This window comes from Sinocyclocheilus grahami, unplaced genomic scaffold, assembly GCF_001515645.1.
Source record: "Sinocyclocheilus grahami isolate Dianchi unplaced genomic scaffold, SAMN03320097.WGS_v1.1 scaffold121.1, whole genome shotgun sequence".
Taxonomy (NCBI): Eukaryota; Metazoa; Chordata; class Actinopteri; order Cypriniformes; family Cyprinidae; genus Sinocyclocheilus; species Sinocyclocheilus grahami.
In genome coordinates, this window is record NW_015505300.1 from 1077845 (window position 1) to 1094669 (window position 16825).

Genomic DNA, 16825 nt, shown 5'->3' on the forward strand with positions numbered 1-16825 from the left:
GATAAAATGCTTGTTTTGATGCCTGCAAATGCAGATTTCCCAAAATATCTGATCAAATATAGATCTAATATAGATTATGCTGAGATCACATGACAACCCTGTTCTAGTCCCTGAGCTTTGGGGAGTAAAACGACCTACTTCTAATTAATTAGGTAATGATTGCACTTTTGTGTAATGTGCTGCCTTTAATTTGAGAAAATTAGGGTCAAATTAGTTTCTTAGTATAGAATTCAAGGCAATGTGCCATAGTGTTCACCTCCTCCAGTTGTTACAATTTTTTATCTGGGTCAATCAGTGCATTCAGGAGACTTTTATACATCCATCTAGTGGAAGTTCAAACTGTTCTTGATAGCATAAGCTACTGTTGTCCAGCTGATAAAATAACATTTAGCATTGTTGAACCGAGATAAGATTTGACTGTGCTGACAAACAACAAGGTCTCCTGCAAACTTCTGATTAAAGTTGGTAGAGCTGTCTCTGGACATTTGTTTCACCAGTGAACAGGAAAGAACGTGCTAGAATAATAACCATCAGCCAGGGGAAAGCACCATATGTGACCCTGGAGCACAAAACCAGTCTTAAGTCGCTGGAGTATATTTGTAGCAATAACCAATTTTTTTTAATGCCAAAAATCATTTGGATATTAAGTAAAGATCATGTTCCAGGAAGATATTTTGTAAATGTCCTACTGTAAATATATTAAAACTTAATTTTTGATTAGTAATATGCATTGCTAAGAACTTCATTTGGACAACTTTAAAGGCGATTTTCTCAATATTTAGATTTTTTTTGCACCCTCAGATTCCAGATTTTCAAATAGTTGTATCTCGGCCCAATTATCGTCCTATCCTAAACCATGCATCAATGGGAAGCTTATTTATTCAGCTTTCAGATGATGTATAAATCTCAATTTCGAAAATTGACCCTTATGACTGGTTTTGTGGTCCAGGGTCACATATGGGACCATCTCATCCTTACCTTGAAAACACCATCAGTAATGTGCAAAGCAAACAATAACAGACCTTCCCTCTCTTCAGTCTCTCCTTCTTCACCCTCCCCCTTGTGGGTGTTCTTTTTTTAACCACACCCATTTCCTTCATTGTGGGAGGAACTCTCTAAGAGCAGCGTCACTCCTGCATTCCTGCCAGTGTGCACTGTGCTTCCCGTGGCCTGACTGTAAACCAGGCCAGACTGCTGAGCTGTTTCTATGGTGCTACATCAGAGACTTAAGAGTCACTGCACGCAGCCAATCAGATGGCTTGTGGGGGAACTGTGTGGGCTGTAGTAGCTAATAGAGTGAGTTTGTGAACTTACTTTTGGTTGGTACAGAAAAGACACCTTTCCCAGAAGAGAACAGGAGAAGAAAACTCATCATTTTCAATGGAATGACGACTGGTTTCTCAGAGTGGACATTGTGTCTTTGAAGCTACTGAGTTCAATCACCTCCACTTGTATTGTTATAGACCACTTTCTTTATGTTTTATGGGTGGGAAGTGAGCAAACGACGAGGAAGACTTCACTCTGAAAACGGGGTCAGAAAGAACTAGTTTTTGCCATCTGCTCAGGACATAACACAAGTTGTTCTGAAAGCTGTAATTCAGTGGCCATGGCAGATAATGTTATTGAGGAGACCGATGACTACCTTGGCAAAGATGAGCTGAACTGGGGCTATGAAGAAGGTAAGGATTCAATGAGAGAATCACTGGCTAATTCTACTCTTTGTGAAACATGAAACTTTATTGTCACACCCATGATCAGGAATTACTATAAAAACAACCCTGTCTCAGTTAGCCTGAAATACGTATTCTTTAAATGCACAGACAAAATTAGACAGCTGTGCTGTTTGTGGTCAATAATAACCACTTCAGAAATTTTTTTGAATCAGCATTCTATATTTTTAACTTGTAAAGTGTGTTTATTAAATAAATGCATAAATAAAAATAAATATTTTAAGCATAATTGAATAATGCATGTTTATTATGTGAAAAAAAGCAGAGGGAAAAAGTAATTTAAAATTGTATTTAAACCAAGATTGTTCTTTTTGTGAATAGAGTCATTCATTCATGTCTAACAGCGTTCATCTATAACAGGGGTGTCAAACTCAATTCCTGGAGATCCACAGCCCTGCAGAGTTTAGCTCCAACCCTAATTAAACACACCTGATCTAGTTAATCACATCTTTCAGGCTTATTTGAAAACTACATGGTTTGGGTGTTGGAGCAAGGTTGGAACAAAACTCTGCAGGGCTGCGGCCCTCCAGGAACTGAGTTTGACACCCCTGATCTATAATATAACATATTCTTTACTAGTGAGATTTTAGATAAAACATATGCATAGTGAATAGTAAAAAAAAAAAAAAAGAGAGAGAGGAGTGAATAATAGACGGGGTGAGATGAAAAGCAGAGAGGGAAAAAATGAGCCCATCGTGTATCCCCCTGTGTCGTGCTATTCCTGTTGGACCCCTCAGTAATGACTTTGAGACACTGGAGCTCTGGCCGCTTTTAGTTTGTTTCAACATCGGGACAAAAAAATGGACCACTGTTTATTATCTGTGGCTGGGCCAAATATTTTATGTCTATGCACAACTGAATTGACACAAAGTTTCATGGTGCAAAAGTTTCAAGGTTGATCAGTGTGTCATGAACAAGGACAGTGTTATCCACTAAAAAGCAAGATAAGTATGCTTTGATAACTGCATTAGAATAAAATGTTATCATCATTATAAGGTTGACTGAATCAACTTTTTTTGTCTTTTGTGAATAAATCCAGGTGTTGAATGGGGTCTTCTGTTTCCTGAGGCAAATGGAGAGTACCAGTCCCCCATAAACCTTAACTCTAGGGAGGCCCGCTATGACCCGCGGCTCCTGGAGGTGGGGCTTAACCCCAACTATGTTGTTTGCAGGGACTGTGAAGTAATTAATGAAGGTCACACTGTGAGGATCATGCTCAAGTCCAAATCAGGTATAACATGCTGAAAGTTCTCTCTATGTTTGAATGTAAAGGAATAGTTCACTAAAAATGAAAATTCTGCCATTATTTTCTCCTCTTTATGCCCTGTTTACCAACTTGTCATTCAAAATTCTTGTCATTATTTTTTTCATTTGAACACCAAAATAGATTGTTTAACTACAGTTGACTACAACTTTCAAGTTCCAAAAGGGACAGAAAAACAACAAAAAGCATTTGACAGGGAGTAAACGTTATCAGTGGATGATTGCTACACTCTAAAAATGCTGGGTTATTTTTTCTACCCAACCGCTGGGTTGAGCCTGTTGGGTCATATGTTGGGTGTGTTTTTTCCAGTGCTGGGTATTTTTTTGTGTTACCCAGCGGCTGGGTCAATCTCACCGACTGCTGAAACTTTACACCCCTCCCCCTCCCTCCGATAAAACAACCCAGCGAGGGCTTACTACAACCCAGCTGTTGACTCACAGTCAGAGCACAAGCTTTTTGCATCCTCTCCAGGAGAGAACAGTTCTCAGCTAGTGTAAAACATCTTAAACCTTACTTTGTTCACACAATATCGTTTGATTACAAAAGACTTATAATAATAATAATAATAATAATATTGCACGAGTCAGGTGCAGGGTTATTATAGTTAACTAAAACTAAAACCATAATTTTTTTTTTACTTGAAATAAAGAAAAATGTTAGCTGATGTCAAATAAAATACAAAAAACATAAACTTATTTTATTTCAGCTAGTTTAAAAGGCATAATTTCTCATTTCCATTTAGTTTAACTTGATGTACTAAAATTACAAACTGAAATAAAAATGAATAAAATCTATATAGGCATAAAAGCAACAAAAAACACAAAATTCATTAATTTAGAATTAGAGCTTAGAATACAAAAACTGTATCTCAATTATACTAAAAACACTGGTCAGATGGACTAGTTTTATGGTGATTTTTAAGTTTGACAGGTAATGAGCTACATCATTTTTTTTCATGTAAAAAATATCAGATTTATATGTTAGCAACTTGTTGATACTGTAAACTTATTATAGTAGTTTTTACAAATACTGAAGTTTTTCTAATTAAAAAACGGCAAATATCAGGCATTATATCTGCTATAGATTTAACGATTTAATGGTTGTCCACTATTTGGAACATAAGGGTGATTAAAAAATAAATTTTCATTTTAGGCTGAACTATCTCTTTAACAAAGATCACAAGAGTGGCATCACAAAATGTTTTGCTTTTCTTGGTCACAGAGAGGTTAAATGACATAAATCTGCTGTCTGTGATATACTGGCTATGCACAGTGAGCTTGTTTTATGTCATTTCGTCCTGTTCTCTTTCCTGTGTCCTTTGTAATCCTGTCTCAGTTGTGACTGGGGGCCCGCTCCCTAGTGACCATGAGTATGAACTGAGCGAGGTGCGCTTCCACTGGGGGAGAGAGAACCAGAGGGGATCTGAACACACTGTCAACTTCAAGGCTTTTCCTATGGAGGTCAGTGTCATGCCATATCAGCATTTGCTCTTGTTGGTCCTCTCACTTATCCTTTCTGATGTTTGAGGGACAGACTAAAACAAGCCTGATTCACACCGCACACATAAACAGCACATATTTATTTTGGGGCCTATATTAACAGGTCACAATATCCACACTGCATAAGCCATGCAGGTAACACCAGCACGTCAACTACTATATCTATTTGACTTATAAGGAAGGAAGCCTTTTTTAGCTACAAAACCATAAACTGGGACATCAATCCATGTCAAAGACAACAATGTGAGGGATTTATCATCAAGTGATCTATTCATATCACCTGTTCCTGACACCTGCTCTCCTGCTCCTGGTCTTCTGTACACAAGGAGAAAGATAAGGACCCGTTCTCAACATGTTACCATGTTTGTCAACCTCTTACCATATCGCATTTCCTCAAGTTGTTGGCACAATTGTGAGTCAAACCAGTCTGAACACGGAATTGGCATAAATGTATCATCAACTTAATGATTTGGCATACTTTGTATATGTTCATTTCAGGGTTCGGTTTATTGCAGATCACTCAATTAGTAATAAATATCTCTCACAGCTTCATCTAATCCACTGGAACTCCACATTATTCAACAGCGTGGAGGAGGCCATGGGCAAGAAAAAGGGCATTCTCATCATCGCCCTATTTGTGCAGGTATCATATTTGACTTGCCCACATATTGAAGGTCATGACAGATACAGAATAGGGTCATGTAAATAAACATGGTATCAGTGGTGTAAATATAGAAAGCCTTTCAAGAGAAAGGCTGATTTTTTTTTGTCTCTGGTCTTCTTGCAGTATGTCATGCTCAGCTGACATTGGTGCTCTTATTTGTTCTATGCAGATTGGGAAAGAACATCTTGGGCTGAAGGCCATCTCAGACGTCCTGCAGGACCTGCAGTATAAGGTGAGTAGAAGAGCTGGCTCACTAGAGACTATAGCCAAAAAGACTATGACTCATACCCTTGTGACCTAAAATGTATTTTTTATGTGTACAGGGAAAGACAAAAATAATTCCATGTTTTAACCCCAACACATTACTGCCTGGTAAATCATTTATTTTGAATCTATTATACTGATATTTGTATTTTATTTGCATGTTTTGATATTTTATCTTTGCTAACAACATCTTGGTATATGCTAGTTAAAGGTTACCAGTGCCTCCGTTGGTTTGTCTACCTCCTCAGATCCTCTCTTAAGAGATTACTGGGTGTATGAGGGCTCTTTAACCACACCGCCCTGTAGTGAGAAAGTCACCTGGATTCTTTACCGTTACCCCCTTACCATCTCTCAGATGCAGGTAACACATCAACAACTATTGTTAAATATTATTATTACTCAAGTATGTATGTAATATAGTATAGTAATATATAGTAGTGGCCAAAAGTGCCTGACCTAGGAAAATGGCTATCTTTGCCCTTTATTCAAACATATTGATGTTATGTAGATTTTCTAAGCAGCTGTGTTTGGAGAGAGTAAAACTTTTGTGTGTGCTCTGCATTTCTAGCCGCTTATTTGTGATAATGCATAGAAACATGCTTATTGAGGAATGCACAAACAAATTCAAGGGAGAGCCAATATCAAAATATTAGTCATATTAATAATTGATTATATTATAGTCAATGTATACTTCATTTACTGTGAGCTTTTTGTTTTTCTATGCATTTTTTGGCATAGTAAAGTAAAACCCGTATTCCAAGAGTAGTAGTAGCCTCTTTTTTTTGCCAAATAATTTTGTCAGTTAAATACCTTAACCAAGTTTATTGTTTACCAATATAACATGTTCCTATGCTGATTAATTAAACTTGGAAGTTCACTAAAAGCAAATATTGTCCCCTCCATAAATCACTACTGTGTATACATTTCACTACTGTGTACTGTGATTTAAAAAAAAAATTTGTTTTGAGAGTCTCTTATCCTCTTCAGACTGAATTTATTTATCGTAAAAAACAGTAATATTTTATGTTTAGAAAGAAAAGAACAGCATTTATTTGAAACCAAACATTTTGTAACATTATAAATGTCTTTCTGCCATTTTTCAATTCATCAGTTCAATGCAACGTGTCTTTGCTGATTAAAAACATTTCATTCAAATATCAAAATCTTGCTGACCCCAAACCTTTAAAGTAGTGCATAATGTTTCATCATCTCTCAGAACACTAATATATATGAATACATAAAACGGGGGAAATCAGAAACAAACTTGACGTGACTTGAACAGACTTAGGTTTACCACAGTGATATACATCATAAGTTGAAGAACAATATATGCTGTTTGTTTGCAACTCCTTTATCTTTGATCTCAATGACTGGCAGAGCAGGGGTACTTTCAAGTAAAGGCCAGTCATATATTGATTATGAGGTCAAACATGAAAGCAGGTCAGGGTCTTGTCTGTGTTTGATGACGATAATAACATTTTTGATATAAATTGTTTCCTTCTTGGATTAAGTCAAAATGCAACACTGATATGTTATCCCCTACTTATGTAGTGTATGACCCTGCTTATGTTATGATGACTTCAAATAAACACTTCAGACTATTATAATAAGAAGTTACAATGGATAAATAATAGCGAAAAGAGGAGAAAATAGACAAGAAAATACTCTTGCTTCATCATGTTTCCAAAAAAGCTCACACACAGGGTCCACATTCAACACTCACCCATGAGTAAGTAAACGAATGGAGTTACTTACCAGTTTTCTGCCCTGTTTGTCAAGTCAAGCCATGAGTCACTTTTCACAAAACGCATTCAAAGCAGCTTCACAGAAAGTCAAAATGTTAATGTTTATAATATCTTAATAACTTTATGCCTTGCAGTCACATTTAGCAGATTAGGGCTGGTCGAAAATGTAGTTTACATTTTGCGACAATACAAGCAATCGAGCAGTTGAGATTTGCTATATATCGCTTTTACGTGAGTATGTATGCGAATAATGTTGGACATAAGATCTGGGTGATAATATAGTTACATTTAGCAAGGAAATAAAAAACAGGTAGTTGAGATTTGCTATATCATATACATCAGTTTATATGAATGTGTGTGTGTGTTTGTATAAATGTATATAGAGTAACTATACTGTATATATGCAAGTTAAGTAGCATGTACTATAAAACTTTATGATATACTGTTTGGTAACAATGTAATTTACATTTTTCTATGGTATATCAATCAAGCAGTTGAGGTTTCCTATATAGTACCTACACTGCCATTTAATGTGAGTCTACTGTATGTATCTAAACGAGGTTGAATATACTAGTTATACAATTCATTATTAATGATTATTTTGTTCATTTACTTGAGTTTAATTCATCTTTGTTCCAAAAATTGACAAAAATATTGTAATAAATATACAGTAATGCAAAATAAATGTAATAAATGGTAATAAATTATTTATAGTTAGTACATTTTTTAATTTTTCCATCAATGCACACTGTGGAAAGAGTTCATTTTGGCTCACATCTAACCCACTCACTGCTGTATGGAAACACGAGGTCAGACAGTACACAGGTGAATGCTGGCCTTCTTTCAACTAACATTCAACACTTTTCTCTGCCCCAGATTGAGGAGTTTCGTCGTCTCAGGTCCCATATTAAAGGAGCAGAGCTTCTAGAAGGCAATGATGGGATGCTGGGGGACAACTTCAGACCCACCCAGCCCCTGAGCGACAGGGTGGTCAGGGCAGCCTTCCAGTAAAGCCCCCACTGCAGGATCCATTTTTAATCTACCATGGGTAAATTTTCAGGAGATTGTATTCTGTTCTTTGTTTATTCAAGAGGAGCGCCCTCATTTGAGCATAATGTGATGGCTTATGTATGGCTTTGGCTCCTCTTTGTAAAGGAGGAGTTAGATTAGGCTCTTCACATTAGCTGATTAAATGCCTCATTGTCTGTGTTGCAACAAGAACCCACCTGGATTTTCCAAATACAAAACTGTTAGCACTTCCAAAATTAAACAAACCTGAAGATTCATCTCCATGCGACCATTATTCTGACCAATAACTGTACAAAAGCTCTTGCTTAGTGTGCGGTGGCTTAATGGAAATAGGCCAAGTTCTCTTAGCAGTATTAGCATCACTATATACAATAGAGTGCTGCAAAGGTTAGAGTAATAGAGTAACCTACTTCCTTGATCTAGGACTAGCTGCAGCATTGTGTATGGATCTGTCTATTTCTAGAGCTCTCAGGGGGACGCCTCTGCCTGCATATTATTCATTTTGAAATGAGACTTTGAGCAGACTAATTTAGGCCATGATGATGCAGTGCTACTAAAAGACTCTGATGATGTAAGCTAAAGTATTACTTTGGCACTACTCTGTTTATATACTACACTTCTGTCAACCCATTTGTGCAAACCCAAATTTTTCTGATTTGTTTCATGCATATAGTCATGTTAATAGTGTCCAATGTGAACATGTTCTGCATTTATTTTCCCCAGGTTTTTTTTCTTTTCTTGAAAATCGTATTTGAATGTGCGGCAACTATAGTTGCCGGTGGGCAAATATGTTGCATGCACCCCTTCAATGTTAAATTTGAATAGGAGGAGAGCATTTGGCATCTAATTCAAAATAACTGCTTTCAACAGATCAGTCTTTATTCATAAACACATTTATTATGCATAAAAGTCGAAGAACATTCGATGCAAACCCCAAAAAAGTTGCATCTAGCTTATAATCTCTTGAATATGAAAACACAACAAATCCATTTGTCTTAAAATGGTGGAACATAGTGCAGAACAAAGTGCAGCCATTAAGTTGCCCCAACAGGGTATTGTGTATCAAAAAGTTGATGAAAATAAATAAATAGAAATAAATAAAATGAAGAAATAATCTATATAATAATATATACATTATTACATCTAATATATAATATATACATTATTACATACATATTACATCAATACATCTATATAATAAAAAAGGTATACCTGAAAGAAAATTCCACATTTAACTGTTTGGTTACCAACATTCTGCAAAATATCTTCTTTTGTGCTCAACAGAAGAAAGAATCTCATAGGTTTGCAACTTGAGGGTGACTAAATGATGACACAATTTCCATTTTTTGGGTGAACTTTCCCTTACGTAAGCAGTTTTAGTATAAGTAGCCTCTAAGTAGCCTACAAGGAGTACTGCAGTGAAGGTACAAGTAGTTTTTTTTTTACATTTACATAAACATTTTTGCATACTATACTTAGTGATGTAAATATGTAAAATATCACATATTTTATGAATAGGCACATATTGATTAGGCCATATGGATTAACCTTGACAAAAGTCCTTGATATTCATGAAATGAATGATATTCTTTTTCAAATATATGATTATTTAAATAATTATCATGTGTAGGCTACACCCATTATTGTTTGTTTATTTATTTGCTTATTATTGAACATACAGGTATTTTCATTCTTAGAGGTGTGTTAGTTAAATGAAAATACATGTATATAAATAAAAATCTATATAATAAAAAAGGTATAACTGAAAGAAAATTGCGCATGTTTTAGGCCCATAGTATTCAATGGCTGATTGTAGTAGGTGATTTCATATAATAATGTAAGCTTATTATTGAACATACAGGTATTTTCATTCTTAGAGGTGTGTTAGTTCAATGAAAATACATGTATATAAATAAAAATCTATATGATAAAAAAGGTATAACTGAAAGAAAATTGCGCATGTTTTAGGCCCATAGTATTCAATGGCTGATTGTAGTAGGTGATTTCATATAATAATGTAAATGTAAACTAACACAGACACAGAAGTGGGGCAGTATAGCTGTGGAAAGATTGCTCTCTCATCTCCTCCTTTTGACAGATTTATTCCCTATCAAATTAAGGTCTACTGTACAGTAGAGATGTCAGTTAAAGGGTTAAGTTATGTTTTAGGTGGGATATTATGAAAGCAAAAAGCACTAAACAAGACCAATAACCTTGATTTATTAACCTATTAACACAGTATAGCCCATTTCCCCATGATATGTACTTACAAGTAATTTGCCCACAGGCAACTATAGTTGCCGCTTGGACTTTTGAATAAGTATACAAAAAACTATAGATCTCCTGTAAGAGTTGTTTTAAAGGAATTTAAAGGAATAGTTCACCACAACATGAAAATTTGCTAAAAATGTACTCACCCTCAGGCCTGAACAGCAGATAAAAGCATCACAATAATCCAGTTAATCGATTAACACCTTGTGATGTTAAATTATTGACTGATTCAGATGAGATGACTGGAGAATGCAATATTATGGACAGAGGACTTATATTTTAGCCAGAAGCAACAGTTTGAAGTTAAAAACATCCTAATGATGGATTTGTTTATTGCAGCTTTTCACTTCACAAGACATTAATTGAGGGACTGGAGTCGTGTGGATTATTGTGTTGTTTTTAGCAGCTAATTGAACTCTCATTCTGACGGCACCCATTCACTTCAGAGGATCCATTGGTGAGCAACTGATGTAATGTTAAATTTCTCTGAATCTGTTCTGATATAAATGGCCTGAGGATTTGTAAATTACATTTTTTGGGGTGAACCAAGTGCTTTATCATGTAACTTACGGTGCTAAATAATAGATTTAAAAAAAAGCTACTCAAGCATTCTTCTTCTGTTCAGCACAGATTAGCATTTTCCCTACGTTTGTTTGAGATGATGATGATGAAATTATGTCATTCACCACAGATTTGATTCATATAATTGATTCATACAAGCCATGAGCTTGTTATTTACACCACAATAGAAAAAAAAACCTTCAAACAAGGAGTAAACGTCATTTCACACTTCCTACATTTTATATAAAAAAATACCCAACTAGGTCAAGTTTGTTGCAATTATCTTCAAACCATGGTCATGAACTGTCAGTAAATCAGACTAAAGTCAGGCTGTAAATTAGCTGAATCAGTTAACCAGTAAAATTGTCAGTCAACAGATTAGGCAATTATAAGTCTCTTCGCTGATAGCATTTAAAGGTCTCCTCTGTATTACTAGGCAAATTAATAATGTTAAGACTGCTTTCTCTTCAGCTACATGCTTTCTTTTTTGGCTCACATACATATTTATACCATCACACATACAGACATTTTCCATCGCTCTAACCTCTGTTTTTAATTATCTCCCCCACCTCTCTCTGTCTCACACACACACACACACACACACACACACAGGATGCACACACTACTTCCTCTGTGTTAAGTAACAGAGAGCAGCACATGCATGACAAGCTGATGGAAGCACAGTGAGATATTGTTCAGGTGTAATGGATATCTAATGGTCAAATGACTGCCTCACAAAACAGCAATGTGTGGTCGGCATGAGAATTGGGGATCCACAGATCCTAATTCTCTTCCTATTTTCAGAGTCCTGTATGATGAATCAAAAAGTCCCAGTCTGAAAGTAATGGTATAGCCCTAAAAAAAAAAGAAGATATTTCCCAAACATGTTAGTCATAAAAAGATACTGCTGATCGGAATCTATACTTCTGTAATCCAGAACAGCATTGCACTTACTTACATTTCATGTCTTTTGGTTAAATTATATTCTTATGAATAGGGGCTTTCAAAATACTTTCTGTAGTGATGAATTGAAATGAAAATTCTTGCCTAAAAACTAAAATTCACATTTAGCCAAATCTTCAGATGCATTTATGAATGTATTGATTCATTTTTGCATTACACATCCTGCACAATGTTTGTGTATTTGTGCATTCTTCCTGTGTGTGGATTTTTTTGTGTGCCTTTGTTTCGAGGTTATAAGTCAGCCTACTGGTTTTGCTCAGTAAGTGTCTCATTCATTGTAAAAGCGAGTTCTCCAGCAGGACATCATAATCAGACAGTGTTTACATTAAAACCTGGATCATATCACGTACATGAAATATTATCGGATCTGTTAAAGTAACAGTTTCTGTTCAGATGTCTTGGTCGCAATTTCGGTCCATCCCATTTTACTTTATGCCGCCCACACCCTACACTATATCTGTATCTCTGTATCTATCTATCTATATATAAATATGTGTGTCTAATATATATTTATATAATATATATCAATATATCTCTATGCATGTAGCATATTTAAACCTTTTTTTATTTTTCAGAGATTTTAATAATGAAGAACTATGGATGAAGTCTCTACAAATGTCCTGGCTAAAGTGAAAGTTCATCACTTCCTGTAGAGTTGCTTGGGCAGCGTTTTGTAGTCAACCGCCCTGAGTATGGCCCTGATGTGCGCAAAAGCTGCTTTTACCATTCATTTAAAAACACAATTATACTGGATTTCATGTAAACAAGGGGAAGCCAGTGAGCATGAAGAGATGCCATGTGATAAGCTTACAATTGTGTAAGGAAAAGTGAAGGAGCATATTAACACTTGATGAATATTTTTAGAATACTGCAATTATGAAGTTTAACAACATATAGCATGTGTGTAGTCCTATAAATGTGGCTTTATAGGAATGTAATACTACACAGTAATAATATACATGACTGACACATAATGTAGGCAGACCCATTTCATACACGGTTTGATATTTGATTATTTCTGATATAATTTGACATGGTCAGAATCAGTTTAGTCCTATCAGAATGTATAAATGTCTGTACATTGAATGATTTTAAATACTAGCACTGAAATGAATTCATGCTGTTGAATGAACTGATTAAATCTCTGGTGACTGGTTAAGTTTTTACCTGCTCTATGATGAATGAACAGAATATGAAGGACTGTTGGTGTATTATCCTGTGTTTAATGTTTGTTTTAAATTCACTTTGATAGTCTAGTCTATGTGTAGATAGCTGTATTACTCACATCTGCAGTTTCATGGCTTCTGGCACAGCAGGTGGCATACAGCAGTTTAATAGATAACTATAGTCTATATTGGTCTTTCATTATCTTGCTTTACACAACTTTTTAGCAACGCCGTACATCTCTTTGTAGTCCCACAAAAAAGAAAACATGGTTCATTGACAGATATGTGCGTCTGTATGTCGTATTATTTTTGAAACCTGAAAAGCCACAGATGCTGTTGTTCTGTTGTTCTCGTGGGAAACCATGTTCAGGTGAAAATACTGCTTATGCATACCTTAAAAACCCCCTTGTCGTCATAATGATTGACATGTAAGGAGTAAGCATATACAACCTGACGTTTACAATAGAAAGCACAGTCATTTCAATAAGATTCTCACTGTAATTTCTGACTGGATATTTTTTGTGGGCAGTACTTATGTCATAATGAAGGCCTACCTATATGTATTGTATTTCAAATAAAGTACATTTTGAATGCATTTTATTATTATTTTTTCAATTTAATTTATTATACAAATCTTTTTATTTGGCATTTTAGTTGTAGTTTTATTTCAGTTTAGTTGGCCGATTTGACTACTTCATCCTAAACTTATTACAGTTAATGGCCAATATCTAATTTTCAGTTTATTATTACTTCTGCTTCAACAATAACATTAATTATGTTTCATCAAGTGACCACATGTCCCTGTCACTTTGGTTTCATATAAGGAAACCTTACTGAATATTTGCTTCAACTGAACATACCTCAGTCTACACACAAAGCTACCCCAAAAACATGACTGTATATCTGCCATTATGATGTTAGCATGCTGTCATTTAGGGCGTTGACATGAAGCACTGAGTTTATATTGTAATCGCATGACCTATTCTACTGGTCCACGAGGAAATTATAACATCCCTCATAGCAACTAGCATATGCAGCTCCACCCAGCAACTTCAAAGCCTCTAAAACAGTATATTGAAGCACTGAACTTGTTTGTCTTCTGAATACAGAGGATCCACACCTGTGTAGGCCTATGCCTAAAAAGTCAGAATCTTGTTTGTTGAAAAGGCATGTAATTGTATGAAAGCACACCAGTAGAAAAAATACCATGGTAACACGCAAAGTACTGGCACATGAATAACATTATATTTCAATATCATGGTATATATCGCAGTACAATGGTTTTATCATCACTGCATCGTTTTTCTTAGGGTCACAGTTGTAGTCTTATTTCCTTGCATGTTGCTGCAATAGTTTCTCTGCTGTGGGTAGAAAGACATATATTTGGACCAAATTGGCTGTGTTTTTGTCAGTAGTAACGGTTGTATAAAGAGATGTAGTTGTCATATCACTTTATGACTTTTAGACGGCTGATATCAAATAACTTATAGCGACCGAAGACGAATATGTGGAGTGAAAGGCGCTAGAGCGCCCTCAGCTGTCTGTGAAAGAAATGACAGCAACCAAAATCACCGACTGCTCATTAGATGCATTACACAAATGAGCGCAATTTAAAGTCATTGCGAGGTTCACGACCCAAAGATAGCACTGGGGTCAGTATAAAGATTGATCACTTATGGAAAGCCGAAAGTAGAATCATCAAATCTTTAATGAGGATGCGAACAATTGGCTCCTCATGTAAAGCTGTGGGTGAAGTGCACGAGAGGAGCTTTCATCTTCAAACACAGTCGATGAGCAACTCCTCATGCTCTGACATCATGGTGAATGGTTAATTGAGGTAGTCACAGCCTAGTGCGTCACTCCAGTAATCAGCAAGAAGATTCGCACAATGCCCATCAGACAGCTAATTCCTCAACCCTCTTGTCGTTATTAAGACTTGATTGGAGGGAAATTATAGCATGACAAATAAACAAGATACAGATGTTAATATGTTAATAGCTCTCCCTTGGGCCTGAAACAGGCAGATTATAACAATCAGTCACAAATCCTATCAGTCTAAAATGGAACAACAAACATGAGCAACAAGCGTGTATTCATGCACGCACGCACACACGCACACACACGTCTGGTGCACTATCCTCGCAGGGACTCTCCATAGGCGTAATGGTTTTTATACTGTACAAACCGTATTTTCTATTGCCCTACACCAACCCTACACCCAGACCTACCCCTCACAGGAAACTTTCTGCATTTTTAGATTTTCAAAAAAAAAGCTAATTCTGGATGATTTATAAGCCTTTTGAAATATGGGGACACTGAAAATGTCCTCATAAATCACCTTCTCGTTGTAATACCTATGTCATACCCATGTCATTATACAAATTTGTGTCCTCATAAATCACAAAAACGCATAAAATGGTTTTTATTATACGGTACAACGTATAATAATTTTGTTATCGCCCTACACCTAAACCTACCCCTCACAGAAAACTTTCAGCATTTTTACAATCTCAAAAAAACTCATTCTGTATGATTTATAAGCTTTTGTACCCATGGGGACCTCAATTTAGGTCCCCACGGTGACACAAGTCCCCATGAGTTGGTGTGTATTCAGGTTTAAGTCCCCACCAGTGTAGAAAAACCTGCACACACACACACACACACACACACACACACTCACACACACACACACACACGTGATTTTCTATCATGATGATACTTGAGCTATTTTTTACTTGAACTAATGGTTTTCTATTCCCATACCCAAATCCAAACCCTCACATAAAACTTTCTCCATAAAGACATCATTTATTTATTTACTGTTGCATTAGAAATACATCATATTACTATTAAAATATTTTTCTTCAAAATGCATACTAAAATTCTAAAGATAATAATTTTCATGTTATTATCAATAATAGTAATAATAATCATAATAATACAGTAATAATAATAATAATACAACCAATATTTGTGTCAGGGATTCATCACAGTCACTGCAGTCACCAGCCAGGATAATCACCCGATCACAGTCATCTGAATTCTAATCACCCGCACCTGCTGTCACCAATCAAGCCACACTACAAATACACACACATCACAGTCACTCACTGTCCGGTCTACCGTTCACTCCTACGAACTACTCTGGACTCTCTCTCTGCCAAATTCTCCTAGAATGACTTACCTGCTGTTCCTCATACGATCCTCCAACGACTCAGTGGTAACGGCTCCACGATCTCCATTGTAACCGGCTTACGATCCTCTCCATCAGAACTCAGATAAGCACCCTGGAACCATGCACTGTGTTGACATTCACCTGCCTTGAACTCACCTCTTCCAGTCATCCACTTACCCAGTCAATAAACCATCCTGTTTTGCACTAACCTGTTGTGTCTGGCCTTGCTTTGTGACAGAAGACCGGACCATAACAAATACCTCCATGGATCCTCGACCTCCCACACCCGCAGAAGTCCTGGAGGAGCTGGTAAACATCCTCCGGACTTCTCTGCTTCCTCCGGCAACCCCCCAATCTGCCTCTGTAAGTCCCATGGCCATGCCTGCTTCCTACGCGGGTGACACAGCTGAGTGTGGCGGCTTCCTCCTGCAAGTGGCCTTGTTCATCGAGATGCAGCCGCAGAAGTTTTCCTCCGAACGCACTAAGGTAGCATT

The 16825-nt window shown here is 36.3% G+C and overlaps 1 protein-coding gene across 1 annotated transcript; it reads left to right on the forward strand.

Moving 5' to 3' along the window:
• Positions 1–1135: 1135 nt before the first annotated feature.
• LOC107589840 (carbonic anhydrase-related protein-like) lies at positions 1136–13704 on the forward strand. Its single transcript, XM_016278390.1, has 9 exons — positions 1136–1679; positions 2770–2961; positions 4330–4454; positions 5041–5136; positions 5327–5389; positions 5481–5529; positions 5670–5782; positions 8043–8214; positions 12566–13704. The coding sequence occupies exons 1-8, from the start codon at positions 1607–1609 to the stop codon at positions 8175–8177; spliced, it is 846 nt and encodes a 281-aa protein (XP_016133876.1). The 5' UTR covers positions 1136–1606; the 3' UTR covers positions 8178–8214; positions 12566–13704.
• Positions 13705–16825: the final 3121 nt, after the last annotated feature.

Bases quoted from the DNA above. Each gene is read 5' to 3' on its own strand.
- LOC107589840 (XM_016278390.1), top strand. From the start codon at position 1,607: ATGGCAGATAATGTTATTGAGGAGACCGATGACTACCTTGGCAAAGAT. The intron at 1,680-2,769 runs GTAAGGATTCAA...GAATAAATCCAG, and splicing joins GAACTGGGGCTATGAAGAAG to GTGTTGAATGGGGTCTTCTG. The intron at 2,962-4,329 runs GTATAACATGCT...ATCCTGTCTCAG, and splicing joins CATGCTCAAGTCCAAATCAG to TTGTGACTGGGGGCCCGCTC.